Genomic DNA, 18475 nt, shown 5'->3' on the forward strand with positions numbered 1-18475 from the left:
TGTTACAGCGTATTTGGTTTCCTAAATGCTTAGTGTTGTATACTCCGTCACGCCTCATTGTTTATGCTGCCCAAAAGAACAGATTTGTAAGCTGTCGACACGCCATGACGCGGTTCGTTGATAGCTTGTATGTCGGTTATTTTGGGTAGGTAGGCGACGCGCAAAGGTGGATGATGATTATGATAACGTACTGCACAGCAATACTGAAAGCCAAATGATAAGACAATGAGGCATAGGATTATACAATATGTTTGATTTTATCTTATTGTTATTTATTTACCTGGGACGATGCACATTAATCAACATTTCAGTTTTCACATCAATGTAAATGAGCCAGAGTTAGAAAAGAGCTCATTTTCATCTGTAGGCCTTGTCCCTGAGCAGGTTGTTAAAATTGGTGATCTATTACTACCATGGATTCATGTGTATGTTCAGACATTTCAGCACTTAAACCCTCAATACTTAGTAAATTTGACCTTTGACTCTGTACTGTACTGTTGTAGCTCACAACACTTTGCAGTGCTGTGTAAAAAAAAGATCCTTTCACACAAAGATTTCGCGGTCCCCCTGTAGTAACTCTGGAGACCTCCTAGGTGTCCCGGACCCTCTGATGGAGACCCATGCTATACGTCCTATAGGAAATTCCTCACATCACTTTCAACATCGTCACCTTATTAAACTAATGGCCTAAGTCATTTTTTGAGGAAATGATATTTTTGCCTAAGTCAGGTCCTCATGACACTGGCCACCTCTGGTAAAATCGCCCAACTCCTAATTGAAAAGGATCATGCTGTTCACGCCCCTTTTAGTATAATGGCCTAACTCCCTAGTGTGACTTAGGACAAAATAGGCCTTTTGTTTGGCCTAAGTCACATGTTTTTGTGACTTAAGCCAAATTATTTACTGATTTAGGCCATTTTGTGATTTGTTTTGCTTTTTATTTTGGCCTAAGTCAGATTTAATCCTACTTAAACCTATTTCAATCTCTTATGTTACATAACTGACAGACAGTGTTATTTCTATTTAAACAGTCATAATTTGTTATAAACATTTTGGGTGAAATGATTAAGAAATATCATATAGTTTTGTTCTGGATCAGTTTTTTTATTTTTCCTGAAAACCTTGAAAAAATGACTTAGGCCATTAGTTTAATAAGGTGACGACATGGCGTCACTTCACTTTGCTTGTCATTATAGGTGCTTCTTTTTTTTGTTTGTTCAAAAATAGTCAATTTGCAACCTCACAGCGCATCGCGATGTGGCCACTTTGTGAGCTGCTTTTCTGGGCCAAAGTGATTAATGCCTTGGAATATTAGGAACACTTCTGCAAACAAAGTAATTCTGTAAATGAAACCCTTAAAAAAAAAAAGCTTTATCAGAAATGGCCTTAACAAAATGCAAATGACATGTGAGCATATTAGATAGAATCTTTTAATTGGGATTGATAATATATGTGATGACACCAGTAAGACCATTTAAGTTATGTATCTGTTAATCTGCAGGTCCTGTATTTATTATTATTATGATAAATATACTCCTTTTTTTTTGAAGGCCAAATTAATCAATTTCTTTTTGTAGTGTGTTCAGTTGTAGCAGGGTGTAGCTGACAGCTATATAATAGTGACTCACCCAGTCACTATTATATAGCTGTCAGCTACACACTTCTATTTGGCTTCATGAGCAGTTGAGTTTCTATTTTTGAAAAAGGAGAGCAAAGAAGGCAATGTCTTGTTTTTTGATGTCATTTTCCCTTACTTACTTAATTATTTTTTACACATAATTACAGTTGAATGCTATGGTGTGATGCGATCATGCGAGAGTGCGAACTAGGCAACACCAACTCGGGACTCCTGAATAGGCTCTATGCACAGCAGCCATATTATCACTTCCTTCACAGGTGTTCCATTTAGTGTAGCACAGTGGTTTCCGCGACCCCCATAAAGTCTGAGAGTGTACAAATGGAACCAAATGGGTCACAGGGTCCATTTGGTTCCATTTGTACACTCTCAGACTTATGCTTTTCAAAATGTATAAAAATCTTTTGAAAAACACCAGATCTACAAGCTCCCTGACTCTGTTTGACCAGAATGGAACAGAGCCTTCATTAGTATCATTGGCAACACCTGTGAATTTCTTCACACTATGGCTGCTGTGCATAGAGCCTATCGTTGCCACACCCTAGTCTTGAGCATCAGGGTCTTGAGCTCTGCAGTGTGTCACGCCACAGTGCGTCTACGTAGGTGGTGTGCCTCTTTCCCCTCCTATGCCTTGTCTTGTGTAGTTTGCTCGCCATCAGTTTCCGGGTGCCTGACACAGTGCCCAGCCAGCCTCATCCTTCTCTCTCTTCTTCTTTGTGATCTTTGTGACCCGTGAGAGGCCCCCGTAGAGGTTAAAAGCCATACATGAATCAGCCATGAAGTCTTTATATACAGTAAGCGTCTAGACATTTTATGATTGACACAAGAGAGTACGAATTTGATCCAATCTTTCATCTTTAATGAAACCCAAAAGCAACATCTGAACTAGCATCACAGACCACTGGGTTGGTTCACAAGATGGCAGTATAGCACTACCTGCTGGTTGATCTCAAACTTGTAAGAGCAGGTTTGCGTCTGTTTACTGTTTCAAATAAATGCTGGACTTAAACAAAGCTAGGAAAGGATGGGTTATAAGAAGTTTGTAATACTGTTACACACCATTGCAGTTCAGACATACAACCAACCAGGACTTTTTTCACCCAGTGCCAATTGCCTAAGCTGTAATCCTGGGCGCTACTCTCCCTCTGCCAGCCTGTTCAGAGCCCCGAACTGAGCTCATGCTTCCTTTTAGCTGTGAGGCGACAGAGCTACCGACTGCTCTCAGTGGGGTGAGTATATAGGCTATATTTGACATCACACGTCTTAAGGTTATTTCTTTTTTCACTGGTAGTATGAGAAATGTCCACTGAAAGCTAAACAGCATTTTGTGATAAAGTTAATGAAGTGAATCAGGTGATTCCTTTGGATATGCAAGATATATATATAAAAAAACAATTCTATTATTTTTGTCATTTAGACCATACCACACCAAATCATGTATAACAATAAGAATGTTCTTAGATTGCTGTCCCAGAGCTAAAAATTGTAAAACCCATGCAGTGAACCACTGTCCCAGACTGAAGCAGGATAGATTACATCCTCACAGAGTGTGAGTGGTAGAAGGTGGACGACTCAGTGGTAGAAGACGTATGTCCTCTACTACTGTGTGTGTGTGTGTATGCACAGTGGTAGAAGACATACTCCCCAGGAGTGTGTCTGGTAGAATGCGGATGGTGCAGCTTCCCTTGATGTGTCTGAAGCTGGAACAGTCAAAGTCCACCAGCAGAGTCTTCACTCCTTGCTTGTAGGGACGGATGGTGAACTTGAAGCTCGCCTGGCGATGTGGACCCACCTCTGGTAATCTGCACATACACAACACAATACATACATTTTCATAAATGGAGATACGCACGCACGCACACACGCACGCACGCGCACGCACACGCACACGCACACACACACACACACACACACACACACACACACACACACACACACACACACACACACTGACCTGGCCTCAATGTCATCTTTGACCAGTCCACTGCCAGTGACAGTCAGAAAGCAGTTCCTCAGCTCCTCATCAAGTGGGTTTTTACACACAACCTCCACTGACAGCTCTCTGTCCTGCTGGCCCACCTCTGGAACCTACAAAACATGCACGCACGCACGCGCACACACACACACACACACACACGCGCACGCGCACACACACACACACACACACACACACACACACACACACACACACACACACACACACACACACACACACACACACACACACACACACACACACACACACACACACACACACACACACACACACACATCAAGTGGTTCAAGTGGTTAATGTAAAATAAAAAAAATATCAACATATGCAACATCTCGGCTCTGTCGGGTGGAAACCTTGTACGTCCAAAATGTGTGAAAAGTTGAAATATCGAGGTTTCTGCCCGACAGCAACAAGACTCTGTAGATCAGGTACCCAGGGGTCCTTGAGGGGCTTCCCCAGCCAAATGTGTTAATATAGAATACAAATCAGTTGAACCACTCTAACCCCTGGCCCCTACTTTATATCAGATACAAGCTCACAACGCAGACAAAATGGAGAAAATGTGAACAATTTTGAATACTTTTGAAGCATTTTAACATCACAAATCTCTAACGGGGGTCCCTGACACAATACATTTCAGATGGGGTTCTGCGGCCAGTTACATATTAATGTGGGGGTCCTTGGCATGAAAACATTTCAGAGCCACTGATGTAGGATTTTGGGACCTCATCCCAGAGCTGTAGTAGTAGTAGTACAGTAGTAGTAGTAGTAGTAGTGGAATTAGTGGCAGAGGTGGACAGTAACTAAATACATTTATTTGATTACTGTACTTTTACTATACATTTTTGGAGGGTTTAAAAAAAAAAGGCTTACTAGGACTCAAAAACAATATTGTACTTTTGACTTCACTACATCTAGGAAGGTACTCTTGGGACCCAAACTTACAAAAAAATATATTATGAATTAATCACTTAAGTCCTATCTCAAATATAGTGAAAATAGCCGATCTGCAAGCTCACAGATCTACTATTTTCACTATTTTTGAAAATGTCTGACAATTTCTGAAAATACTTCATAATTTGTACTTTTGAATGCTTGAGTATTTACTTTACTTAGTATATACTTTGTCCACCACTGATTAGTGGCAGTTTTAGTAGTAGTAACTAATGTAGTACTAACGGTAATGGAGATATGAGGGCTTTCCAGTGTGATGTCTGCCTCTGTCAGGTAGATGGCATCTGGCTGCTCTTTGTCTGTGGCCATGGCTGACACCTTCACACTGTCACCGTTCAGCATGTGTCCCCTGTACGCTGAGGCTCGAACCAGGATGGGGACAGACATGTCTAGAGAGAGAGAGAGAGAGAGAGAGAGAGAGAGAGAGAGATGAAAACCTGTCAGTTAACACTCCAATAATTGACAAACAAACGTTCTTACAGTTCATTTATTTAATCCATTTCCCTGAGTTCAGTGCATTAATAAAGTGCCAGTGCGATGGATAGTAATACTAGCAGACAGAGAGAGAGAATGCCCTTGATGGGGGGGGGGGGGGGGGGGGGGGGGGCTGGTAAACCCTCCCTCCGGAAATCTCATTTCCATTTGATTCCAATCAAATGGAAATGAGATTTCCGGAGGGAGGGTTTACCAGGCTGGGGGGGGGTGGGTGCTGAAAACTTGACAAAGTATAATTTGGGCTCAACTCTGATAGAGACAGAAACTGGACATACAAGTTCACGAACCAGCTCTGAAATGGGAAAGCTGACGAGTCCATAAAGCCCCGGTAATCCGTTTAGCTGAATGCAGCACAGTGTGTCAGAAAAACTAAATGATTTCAAGTGTGCCAAAGAACTTCCTAATGCACAGTAATTAGCAAGTTTGCATTATTCCCTATGTGGTCACGTTCCCTGTGGTGTTATATATGTCCTTGTAAAAAAAAATACCTCCTGGGTCCAAATGGACAGTTACGAGTCTATACCTCTGACAGTGTATAAAAGTAAGTAAGTGGGTCGGAGAGGCCTCTTGACGGTATCAGCCGGGAGTCTAAATCAACTGTAGATTTAGTCGACTAAAATCTTATGATATTTAGTCGACTGAAACTAGACAAAAACTAAAACATTTCAGATGACTAAAATATGACAAAACAAATTGGAATTTTATTCAAAAGACTATGACTAAAGCTAAATCAAAATTTGCTGTCAAAATCAACACTGGATTCCTCTCTGCTCAGCTGTTTGTGACCTGACCGTAGGGACAGACTAGTTTACCTCGTCCAGGCTGTAGAGTGACATCGTTCCGCTGGGTGCAGACGTTAGCAGAAGGTACACCGGTGTGCCTCATGATCTGGGTACTGATGTTAACAGAGAAACGCCTGGCTGCCTGGCCCTTATTGCTCATCTGCAGCTTCAAACTGATGTCCTGACCGTTGATGGACCTGGACACCTAGAATAATACAAAACCAATGTAAGAAGTATTCAGATCTTCTTTACTTTTCTAACCAACTACCAATAGTACCAATACCACAATATAGAATACTCTCAAAATGTTACGTAAAAGAACAAAAGTATTGGCATCAAAATATACTTATAAGTACCTCCTCGATGTTCATTGAAATGACCTTGGGAGCATGGACGCCATTTGTTCCATTTGTGGGTCGTCCCACTCTGGCGAGGGCGTGTTTAAAGACACTTCTCTCCTCGTCGGTACCTGTCAGGAGCAGAGGTGTCATTTCAGAAAAGAAAATAGGGGAGGATACTGGAGTTTAAGTACTGGAAAACTTGCTTTTAGAAATACTGAAGTATTCAAAAGTACAAATTACAGAGTAATTTATTGTTTTCTTTTTAATATCAATGCATGCTGTATTGATATTCAGACATTTCCCCCAAATATCTTCAGAAATCTCAAAAAGTATCATAAAAGCTACAAGCTCACAACGTGCTGTGATGAGACGCATTGTGAGCCTGTAGATGGGCAATTTTCACGAAAAGAAAGTACTTAAGTACAGCACTCAAGTAAATGTACTTCATTATCCACCACTGATGTGCATTTGGGTGGACATGCGTGTGTGTGTCCTCATTTATATGCGTGCGTGCACATAATATATTCACCCTCTCTGTGTTTGTAGCTGTCTGTGATATCCATCCTCTTGTTGGAGCCCACAGACTTGGTGGAGATGTTTTGACCAACTCTCTTAGTGTCGGAAGAGATTATCCTCTTTGAACCATCGGCCATAACCTAGCAGTATACAAAAAAAACACATAATTGTAATATTATGAATGATAATGATAATGATGATGATAATAGCAATAATATTAATAATAATAATAATAACATAAGCTACAAAATGCTTAACCACATGAACCCTAGCACATGAATCTGAAACATTCCGGAATCCATCTTCGGATTCATCATCTCGACGGCCGACATAGCCTCAAACAGGCGAAACAGTTTGTCATAAAGCAACTCGCCAAGGTTCAGTTCCTTACACGCCCCCGTGAAATCACGAGTGACGTCAACCCACTTGGCGTTATTCTTCATCTTCTCAGGGACAATGCCCAGTCCCCAGCCAGCATCATCATCATCATCCTCATCGATGTTTGGGTGAAAGCAAAGGACTGCCGAGTTCCTTTGGTGTATGTGAAATGTATGTGATTTCAGAGGCAGCTCTCTGACTCCGGAGATTAATCTAGTGCTATTTGTCATACAAAGAAGTGGTTAAGTGGTTGGTTGTAGATCGTCTATTTTCGGCTCAAGTACAATACCTGATGTATACAGGGTCCAAACTGATGTCGATGTTGTATTTTCAAATTCAGCTGGGGACCCCCTATACCCCTAAAGGCCCCACTTTGATCGAGGACCACTGATATAACTAATTCCCTGAACACAGTTCCTGTCCAGCAGGTACTAACCAGCCAGTCAGTGACGTCAGCGTTGACCTCAGCAAAGACAAACGGAACATCGTATTTCTGGTCGGTGTGTCCGGCACGGACCGCTGCGACTGGAGCCGGACCGAGGCAGAACACGCCTGCAGGAGAGGAGAACAAACTCATGTTATGTCCATTCCACTGGTTCTCAAACTTAATTTATTTCAAGGACCCCCGCCTTGCTATGCCATAAAGGTTGCGATAACCACTGCTTGCAGAGACAAGTACCGTTGCTCCTCTCCTGTGGGGTTGCGTCCAGAACCTGCCAGCCATCATAGCTTCCATCCTCCTTCAGGTCTGGCCGTCTCATCCAGGCCTCCACCCACACATGGAATTCCCTGCGTGACACAAACAACAATAAGGTAGAAAGGTTTATATGGGCACAAAAGGGGACACGGGTAGACGGGTACAATGGTACTCTGACATAACACTGTCACTATGACTGTGCTCCATGGTGCTCTAGATGTGAGGGTTGCGTGGCACATACAGTAAGTACATGCACGCAGCGTGCATGTACTTACTGTATGTGCTTGCGTGTGCTTGTACTTAACGTCATTTAATTAGGGTCATTGGGATGCGTTTAAAATATTTTTAATATAGACGAGAGAGTGCTACTGTTTATTTTCTGGGCGTGTTTTTAACTCCCAGTGTGTGTGCGTGCAGCGCGCTGAGAGTCCACACTGTGAATGGAACTGTTGTTCCATTCACTCCTCTCTCTCTCTGTTCTATGCCATACGTCGACGCTCCAAAATAGAACTGAGCTCTGAAAGACGTGTCGTCAACATGTTTTGACACATCCTCTTGATGCCTTCAGTGTAGCTGCATACGTTTTAAACAATGGCTGCATTTCATGACGCTCTTATCCAGACCGATTTACAATAAGCAAGGTAAAGACATACATCGAATGCAGAGCGACAGTGCAGCCTCAGTAAACTAGGATCACAGGTAAACCAGGAACCTAGCATCAGACTAAACAATATACTGTCAAAATAATGTAGGCTTCACAGGGCTGTGAACAATGAACCTAATATCTGTCTAAATAACATGCTATCCAAATGACATTTTAACCATCTAAAAAAAACAAGCCCATCTAACCAAAACATGAGTCTGCATGGTCAACAAAACCAGGTCAAGTGTGTCTGCTTCTTTCAGTGTGTCAGGGCCTTTCGTTGTAAACCAGTTCTTGTCGGCAAGCACCGTCGTGCGAGGAGAGTATTGAATGAGAGTTTCACTCACCAAATGGATTCCTTTTTGGGAAGCTGGACTCCATAGTCTCCGCTGAACACATCGATGGTCAGGCTGCCGTCCATGTCGTGAGCTGACTTGAAGTTGGTGACAACACGGCATGGAATTCCCAAGCACCTCAAAACTGGAAAACACACACACACACACACACACACACACACACACACACACACACACACACACACACACACACACACACACACACACACACACACACTCACAGTATATCACATCTACAGACACTTAAATCTTATATCAAATTGCCTTGTGGGTGGACGGTGGACAGCTGATGTCAAAAAAACTACTCAATTCACAATTATTTGATTAATCAAAGAAGTAATTGACTAAGAAAATAATCGATTGCTCCAGCCCTAAAGCATGACTTATTTAGTACTGAACAAGCGCTGAGCCCTGTTATCCCGAACTGATAGTGATGTATTTTCTATTTACTAGTAAGAGCTGGAGAGACGGGGAGACCCCTGTTACTGAACAAACACTGTAATGATGATTATATCAGAATATAGAGCTATTCAACACTTTTTCATAGTGATAATAATTTATCTATACGCTCACAATGCATGTATCGCGACACGTTGTTGTGAGCTTCGTTGTGAGAATTATTTTTGCTTTTCTTTAAAAGCCATGGAGGTTTGCAGCCAGACCCTTTGACTATTTGGAGGTCTGTGTTCATGGAAAGGTTTGGGAACTCCTGCGTTAACCTAGAGCTCCAACCATGGTTATTATCTTACTTTCAAAAGTTATACCTTACAGGCCAGGGGGGTCTGTCTTTTGTAGGAATAGGCTCTATTCAGCAGCCATATTATCACTTCCTTCACAGGTGTTACCAATGATACTAATGAAGGCTCTGTTCCATTTAGCACAGTGGTTTCCACATAACTCTGAGAGTGTACAAATGGAACCAAATGGACCCTTACGGGTTCATTTGGTTCCATTTGTACACTCTCAGAGTTACACACCTGTAAGGGGGCATTTGGAAGCCCATGAGGGTCCCTGGACCCCAACTGTAGACCCACTGGTGTAACAGAGTGTTTCCAGTGGGCCAAAACATGCACAATATCAGCACCCTGACTCTGTTTGACCAGAATGGAACAGAGCCTTCATTAGTATCATTGGTAACACCTGTGAATGTCTTCATAATATGGCTGCTGTGAATAGAGCCTCATCGGATCCAACATTAAGGAACTGTCACATTTGGAACCGTTAACTTTTACGGAACTGGTTTAACACGCAGTCAGAGCTGGTATGTAGGAGACTCCGCAAGTCTCCTACGGGAGACTCTGCCGGTCATCAAATTATTGGATTAGGAATGCGGCAAAACAAAGAAAAGACGAACATTTTGTGAACATTACTGTAATGACAACCAGAAGAGTAGCACTGAAGCTCACATTAACTTGGGTTCCTTACCTGTACACATCACCCCGGCGAACACGAAGCACTGCCCGTACTTCACCGCCTGACAGTCAGATTTGTGCCATTTTTGCAGGATTTTGACACTTCCGCTCCAAGAACTGGGCAAGTCGCCGCCAGAATAATCACCCCAAGAGCCGGCCAGCACTCCTCTGTCATCATTACAGTTGATCTGCACAAATAATACACAATGGTAGAAGACGTACTCAGACGTTTTACTTGAGTAAAAGTAACTAACACAAGTAGAAATACCCTGTTACGAGTTAAAGAACTGAATTCGAAATTTTACTTGAGTACAACGTTATTGGCTTCGAAATATACTTGCATTAAATATACTCATTTTGTAGAATGGCCTAATTCAGAATCATATTATTGGATATTAGTAATGCAATAATGTGTTCATTTTAAAGTTGCAGCTGGTTAAGATGGGGCTGATTGTAATTACTTTAGTGGAGTAAAAAGTACATTAGTTCCCTCTCAGATGTTCCGGAGTATAAAGTCAGAAAATGTAAATATTAAAGTAAAGTAAAAGGTGCCTAACTGAAAACTGTACCCAATGCACGGTACATATGCACGTATGCTAATAGACAAACAGGCAGGTAGTTTAAAAAAAAATATATATATAATAATAATAATTACATATATATATATATATATATATATATATATATATATATATATATATATATATATATATATATATATAATTTTTGAGCGGTGCAACCGCTCCTATATGAGGGTTTAGGACCCATCCGTGGTGAGTTTTTCTTTCCGTCGTGAAAATGTGTCTTTCGCTGTGACGCCATGCTGTGGAAAACACGCCCATAGGCTAAGCTTTGCAGGACGTGCTGTGATTGGCTAGCAAGACACATGATGAAATTAATAACTCATAAATATCACCGCTCACTTCACACTGGGTGTGATTTTTCACTTCTCTTAACCACTTAAAGGATGATATCAACCATTTTCAACCTATCTTCATATAATTGGTCCTCACTAATGCTCATGATAAAATTGTAAAAAACAAAAGAAATCCTACTCGGTCTGTGTCTGTGGACACTTCAGAAGCCTGCTTGCTTACCAGTCACATCATCGTTAGGCAGGGTAAAAAGAAAAGAAAAGATTTTTTTTTTATTTCGATTGTTATTAACGCGAGAACAATGGCTTCTATTGTGTTAACTTTCCAAGAATAGAAAGCCTGTAGTTTCCTACATTAGCTTGGATTGCCCATCGATAATGTAACTGGTAGGTGGGTTTCCGAACTGTCCACAGTCCTCTGAGACACAGGCAGAGTAGAGAAAATAATTGGTACCTTTTAATGAGCGTTAGTGAGGACCAATTATAATATAATAATCATGGACTTGATGAGGGCTGTGACCAGTTGCGGAGAATGCAGACACACATGCACACTCACAGCCATTGTCATAACTACAGTATGTGATAAATCGGACTTAAAGTATACTCTGTTAGTTACATGGATCCAAGTCGGAACAAAACCGATTAATTGATAATTACAATAAACGTGCTCTGAAAATGTACGGGGCCCACCCATCTGACCACTTAACACGGCTGCCATGTAGTCAATGGGTGGGCCACGAACACTTTCGAGACTTTCAAATTAGCCCTGGTCCAGAAAAAGTTCAGACTAGTAGTGGCTACTATACAAATAAACCTTGCCTGTGCCTGTGCCTTTGCCTTACCATAGCACTGACCACTCTGCTGACATAGATGGGGTTACAGCGAGCGGCGGTGTCATCAGCTGAGTCTTTCTCGAACTTGGGGTTGACGTCCAACAACTTCAGACAAATGTCCACCATGTCTTCCTCAAACTGGACGGCGAGAGACACATCAAAATATTGAGTTTAATAAAGATTTTTTTAGCCACATGAATGAAATAAATGTTGATTATGACCAGGGGAAATAACGGCTAATGTTGGGCAATAGTTTGTCCGTCCATCCGTCCGTCCGTCCGTCCCTCTATCCATTGTAATGCATACCTGGCTGTCACTGCCACTGATGTAATCTAATGTAATGTTTACCTGTCCATAAGCCCAGTCCTTAGCTTCAATGTGACTGTGTGTTCCTCCGTAGATGATTCCATGTTCGTTCATCACATATTCCTGTCTCTCAGCCTTCTCAGGAAGATGCACCAAATCATCTACACACAACACAATAAACATCCAGTCATTCTATACACAAAACAAACAAGATAAGTGCAGATCCCTACTAGGCCAGGTGTACTACCCAGCAATGTATAAGTTATATAAAACCTTATTATTTTTAGTCGTTATGCCAATTGATAACTGCCAACAGCAATAGGCTCTATGCAAAGCAGCCATATTGGGAATGAATTGGGCCTCTTCTTACTTCCTTCACAGGTGTTATCAATGATACTAATGAAGGCTCTGTTCCATTCTGGTCAAACAGAGTCAGGGTGCTGATATTGTGCATGCATGTTGGCTCACTGGAAACACTTGAGGGGGTTCCAAATGGCCCCTTGCGGGTGTGTAACTCTGAGAGTGTACAAATGGAACCAAATGGACCCGTAAGGGTCCATTTGGTTCCATTTGTACACTCTCAGAGTTATGGGGGTCCTTGAAATTAAAATGTTTGAGAACCACTGCGCTACACTAAATGGAACAGAGCATTCATTTGTGTAATTGGTAACACCTGTGAAGGAAGCAAGAAGAGGCCCAATTCATTCCCAATATGGCTGCTGTGCATAGAGCCTATTGTCACTGCACCACAGTGGATTTGAACACACAACCTCAACAGTGGTGGGCAGGCACACTTTACCACTGCACCACCCGAGTGCTCCTTCTTAATGTACTTTAATGAGATCATTATGGATTTGTTAAAGTTCAAAGGTGTCTCCCTCCCTCCATTCGTACCTTTACACCAGGGGTTAAAGAGCACCACCAGCTTGCCCATGAAGACTTTTGGTCCCTCGCTGGTTACAGACAGTTCGTACTCCCCTATGGGAGCGTCAGCAGGGGGGGTCACATCCAAGATCACGCGGCCTCGATGAAGGGCGGAACCCTCGTGAAGCTCCGCCTTCCATATCGCCTTATCGCCCTCCCTATGGAATCCCGTGAGGCCTTGGATACCAAACACAGCCTGCGTACCGAGCTCCTTTGAGGCCTTGGGACCTACAATTACAATACATGTTGACAATTTATAATATAGGCTCTATACATAGCAGCATATTGGAAAGAAATGGGTGATGATTCTAATGAATGTTCGGTTCCATTCTGGTCAAACAGAGTCAGGGTGCTGATATTGTGCATGTTGGCTCACATGGTCTGCTACACCAGTGGGTATAAAATGGGGTCGAGGGACCCACATGGTTCCTTGAGCGGGTTCCAAATGGCCCCTTATGGATGTGTAACGGGTCCATTTGGTTCCATTTGTACACTCTCAGAGTTATGGGGGTCCTTGAAATTCAAATGTTTAAGAACCACTGTGCTACACTAAATTGAACAGAGCCTTCATTAGTATCATTGGTTACACCTGTGAAGGAAGTATGGAAGAGGCCCAATTTCTTTCTGCTGCTGTGCATAGAGCCTATTGAGGCTTTTAACAGACACTCTTATGCAGAGTGACTTACAATAGGCAAGGTAAAGAACACATAGCATACATCAAATGCAGAGAGACAGTGTCTCAGTGAACTATAGGATCACAGGAAAACTTCATGATCTCATTGGTGGAATGTGGTTAGAACCTGATGTTTATTCTTGATGTAGTCTGCTGATGTAGTCACACATTATGTCTTTGTTTGACAAGAAGACATTAAGATAGGACTTTTAACATGAAAATACTATTTAAAAATAAAATATTTTGGCATCTATTGTTAATTATGTCTCCATTATGACCACAGATATATGCTCTTTAATATCATTATACTGTGAAGAGTGAAGACCCACATCGAACAAAGTCCAGTCCAATCTTTTCATTTAATGGCCCCCTCCTTTTTTCCCTCTACACCAGACCACTTCACCAAAAAGCAGATCTACAAGTGCGCAAGGCGTGGCAGGTCATACGGTACCTGTATCAACGGTAAAGCGGAGCCGGTTGGCGTCAGGGTTATAAGGTCGCAGCAGGTCAACGGTCAAGACGAAGGACTGGCCCCGCCTCACGATCAGCTGGTCAACTCTGATGTCACTGGTGTGGTGGGAGGAGTTATTGGTCTCACAGTGGAAGTCCACCTTCTTGTACGTTGCACTACCTACGGTTCAAGAGTCATAATAGTGTGTTAATGAGCGTCTTTGGCAGTTTGACATACAAAACGTTTGACACTGATGAAGCGTTTTCCGAGATTAGCTCCTGACTCACCCAGGACCAGGAAAAAGGTCCTCACAATGTTAATTTCTCAAATTCTCTTGATAACACACACACACACACACACGCACACGCACACGCACACACACACACACACACACACACACACACTATACACACTCAATAGGGCTTCGCACTACTGTGCAGTGCTCGGGCCCTAATAATAATCATTGCAGTTTCAATAGGGCTTCGGACTACTGTGCAGGGCTCGAGGCCTAATAACGCACTTTACATTTTTGCAAATCACAAAGTGCTACAGGGTTTAAAAACAAATGGCACAAAAATAATACCATACAGATACTAGACCATACCCGGTAAATAACCAATTAATAATAATAAAATACAGTCCTGTTTACTTACTCAGATCCGAGTATGCCATGTTTGTGTTGTCTTACAGAGGTAGAAGTCACAGGGAGCTGCGTGTATCGTATGTGTGTGTGTGTGTGTGTGTATGTGTCTGTGTCTGTGTCTTGCTGTCATGCAGCAGTATAAATACCTTCCCAACCCGTCTCATTAGAATGTGATTCATGATAGAAATCTATGTGTGTTAAACCGGTCATGCTTTCTCTTTTCTTAGATGAAAAGAGAAAGTCACTTAAAGCACCTTCAATGCAGGCACACAGGTTCTGAGGTGAAGACATTACTTAACCCCATGAACCCTCTGGCCTCACTCTGGCCAGCCCTGGCCTGGGGTATTCCAGTCAACTTAGTACAGGGTTTTAAGTGCTTAAACTATTGTGCGCTTCTAGAGTGACCGGACGAGAATCACTGCTTTAGAGAGGACTGACCATCCATCACTCACTGCCTCAGGCGATCAGTCCCAATCATACAGGTGCAACAGGCTTGCTGTTTGCTACCTAGCCTACTGCTCCAGAATGCCACTGCAGCCTAGCACCCAACCACACCCACTACCACAACTCACTGGTCTTCACCACTATTAAACTAACGTTAGACTTGAGCCTTATGACTTCATAAGACTTAATCCTCTCCCTAACCTTTAGTAATAAATATGTTGCCATAAAAAGTGTCCTGCTTTTCAATTAGCATTCCCTTTGTTAATTAGCACCTGGCAAACAGCTTGAGAAATGCAAATACGAGATGATTATTGTAGTTCGATTAGATTTACATTTGTAGCAAATACTCAATGTGGTTAAAATGCACGATACAAGTGTGCAAAGTATACTATTTTTAGTTACTGAAACCATCACAAGGCCTAGTTTCCTCTTCAGTAGAAGGTATTGAAAAGTGTGCTGAATAATTGTCCCCCATCTTGATGAAAATGCCTGTGATATACATGCCTGAGCACAGACATGTACATGTCCAGGAATGTACGGTACACTTAAGGGTCCTGGTTTGGGGGTTTGGAAATATGGCCTCCCTAAATTAACCCAGCACTGTTCAATTCAATTCAATTCAATCTTTATTTCAGACCCAGGAAGTTCCATATCACAAGAATACAACACCACACAATAAAAACAGAAAAAACTAGAAAATGTGCTCCTCGGAGCACAAGTCTCCGCCAGCAAATATTGGAATTTATTCCAAGATTGGAACTTTGTGGATAGTGTGTACGTCAGATGGCACATTGACTGCATTACCGTGGATTGCCTTTTGTCTGCCTCTTGGCAAGCCAACAAGTTTCATGAAGGCAATACGCTGACTTATCAACCTTTCCTCTAACGGGTGCAAATCCTGCAGTTCTCGGGGTATGGCATCCAGTAATAAGTTGTTAGCCCAAGCCCGTGGAGGGAGTTTCCCCATTTTAATGGAGCGATGACATGTGTGACAGATCCAAAGTGTTGTTTTGCTTGATTGCAGTTGGGTCTTTGTCCAGGAGACTTACAGTATCTATTGTTGATGTGTACTTTGCAGGTTTTAACTTTACCACTGTTTCTCTGTAGAGCATTCGTTCACAGGAGAAACAGACATAATTGGGTCCACTTTCTGACATCTTCTTTAAGAATGCGGCACCAGCTTCATCAGCTTGAACGTCTTCTTGTTCTTTAGGTGATCTGTAGCATCTCTTCTTATTGGTGTAATCTGCTCGTTGATGTTGTCCTTCTTCTATTGAATACTATGACCAGTGCCTTCTTTTCCTTTCGATGTTCTTTACAGATTCTTGTACTTTTTCTTCCAGAGAATGTAGCAATCTTAGCTGTGTCATGTTGTCAGCATTTGTGGCTCGTCTTTGTTTTTTGTCATTTAGGGATTCAAGTGGTCTTTGTCTCTGTTTCTTAACTTTGGCTTTCTGCTGTCGGCATTGCGCCTTTGCTTCTTCATGAGGTTTCAGACGATAATTTCCTGCTTCTTCAGTTTGCGTAATGAGAGTTAGTTGCAGCTGTGATCTCAGCTGTAATCTCAGTTTGTACTGGAAAGTGCTGTTCCTGAGCACAAGTCTCCGCCAGCAGCAGTATTTTTGGTAAGGAATTTATTCCAAGATTGGAACTTTTTCTGCTAATATCTCCTGACTAAATGTTAGCTTGGCTGATGGCACTGATGTCACTTTGAAACATGTACCGCAATGTTTCGAAGTGATTCACCTATTTATAGGTATGTATTTCGTCATGCGTCTCGCTAGCCAATCAAAGCACACCCTTTCAACATATTGTCACGTGTCACGTGAAGCTTGACCAATGTTAGCTTGGTGGAACCAATGAAAATCGGCCTGGCAGACACAATAAAAAAAAAAAAATTATGCAAATAGCCCACATTGTTCAGTTTCTGACATACAGAAGACATGTGCGCCAATGGTTCCACAGTCTAGAGGTGAACCTGACAGAACTGCGTGTGGGGTCCGTTATGACAGCGATTATGTCATTTACTGACTCAGATGCTCTACACATAAACCTATACATAAGGTTACGTAGCACAGCAGAGCAGGTGGGTACCCCAACACTAACAAACATCTGGCTTGCACTGGAGCTTCTTGGAGCTCTCAGCAGCAGCCTCATGCAGTCATTATAGGCCACTGTAAGTCGTCTGATGGGGGTGCGTATTTTCGATAAGCACAAACGGCCGTTTGTGCTTATCGAAAATACGCATTGAATACGCATCATACGCAAAAAAAGCATTGGCATCAAAATATACTTAAGTACTAAAAGTAAAAGTAGCCTTGCGCTGATCTACAAATTGAAGATCAGCGCAAGCAAGTCCCTCACACGATTAAACGTTTATAAAGTAAATAGCCGACTCTCACGTGTAATGAAGAGAACACACATTTTGTTTACAGTTTAACCTCACGACCAAAGGCTAATAAAACTTGGAATAGATATTATATTGTTACAGGCTTACACGCAACATAAAGTGGGAGTGAAACCCGTTTTTATTTAGAACTTAAAGACGCGCTGAAGTGACATTTTCGGTCATTTTATTTTGAAGGTTCAGCCCGAAACGTCGGCTCAACGACTCTAAACCAATCAGAAGGTCCGATCCCTTCAGGCTATGGGATGTTGGATCTCAATCACTTCAGCCGTGCTGGCACACGGCTAGTGTTTGTTTACAAGTGAGAGAGAGACGGCCAGTGAAGCACGTTTGCTACTACCTGGCTTATTTCTAACCTATAATGTTTTCAGATACATATTTTAGTGTGCAGATGAAGTTTAAAATGAGTAATACACTCATCTTCAATGAGATTCAAAACGGAGTATCTCTGTAATTAAAATCAGCTGTGTTTGAAGAACGTGCAGCTATGGGAATCAAACAGGTGCATGTAATCAAGATTCATTTATATTCGTGAAGGCTGTATTATGTCATCACGCAGCACGTTTTCGTTTACAGGAAGTAATTAAGATTGGCTTTTTAGGGACTTTAGATGTAAAAATACACAAAAATTGTTTTTTTTATTTTTTTTTGGCATCTATTGTTAGGTATGCCCATATGATGACCACGGATATGCTCTAAAAGTGTGAAAAACAT

The 18475-nt window shown here is 42.0% G+C and overlaps 1 protein-coding gene across 1 annotated transcript; it reads right to left on the reverse strand.

Moving 5' to 3' along the window:
• Window positions 1–2161: 2161 nt before the first annotated feature.
• On the reverse strand, window positions 2162–14939 carry LOC311037977 (protein-glutamine gamma-glutamyltransferase 5-like; the record flags this gene model as incomplete). Its single annotated transcript, XM_084047272.1, has 16 exons — window positions 2162–2205; window positions 3278–3438; window positions 3591–3724; window positions 4812–4942; window positions 5894–6068; window positions 6220–6332; window positions 6734–6860; window positions 7535–7650; window positions 7778–7887; window positions 8786–8867; window positions 10220–10394; window positions 11923–12051; window positions 12262–12380; window positions 13114–13371; window positions 14268–14447; window positions 14921–14939. The coding sequence occupies 16 exons, from the start codon at window positions 14937–14939 to the stop codon at window positions 2162–2164; spliced, it is 2073 nt and encodes a 690-aa protein (XP_083903398.1).
• Window positions 14940–18475: the final 3536 nt, after the last annotated feature.

Source organism: Gymnoscopelus microlampas (genome assembly GCF_963454915.1).
Source record: "Gymnoscopelus microlampas genome assembly, chromosome: 21".
Taxonomy (NCBI): domain Eukaryota; kingdom Metazoa; phylum Chordata; class Actinopteri; order Myctophiformes; family Myctophidae; genus Gymnoscopelus; species Gymnoscopelus microlampas.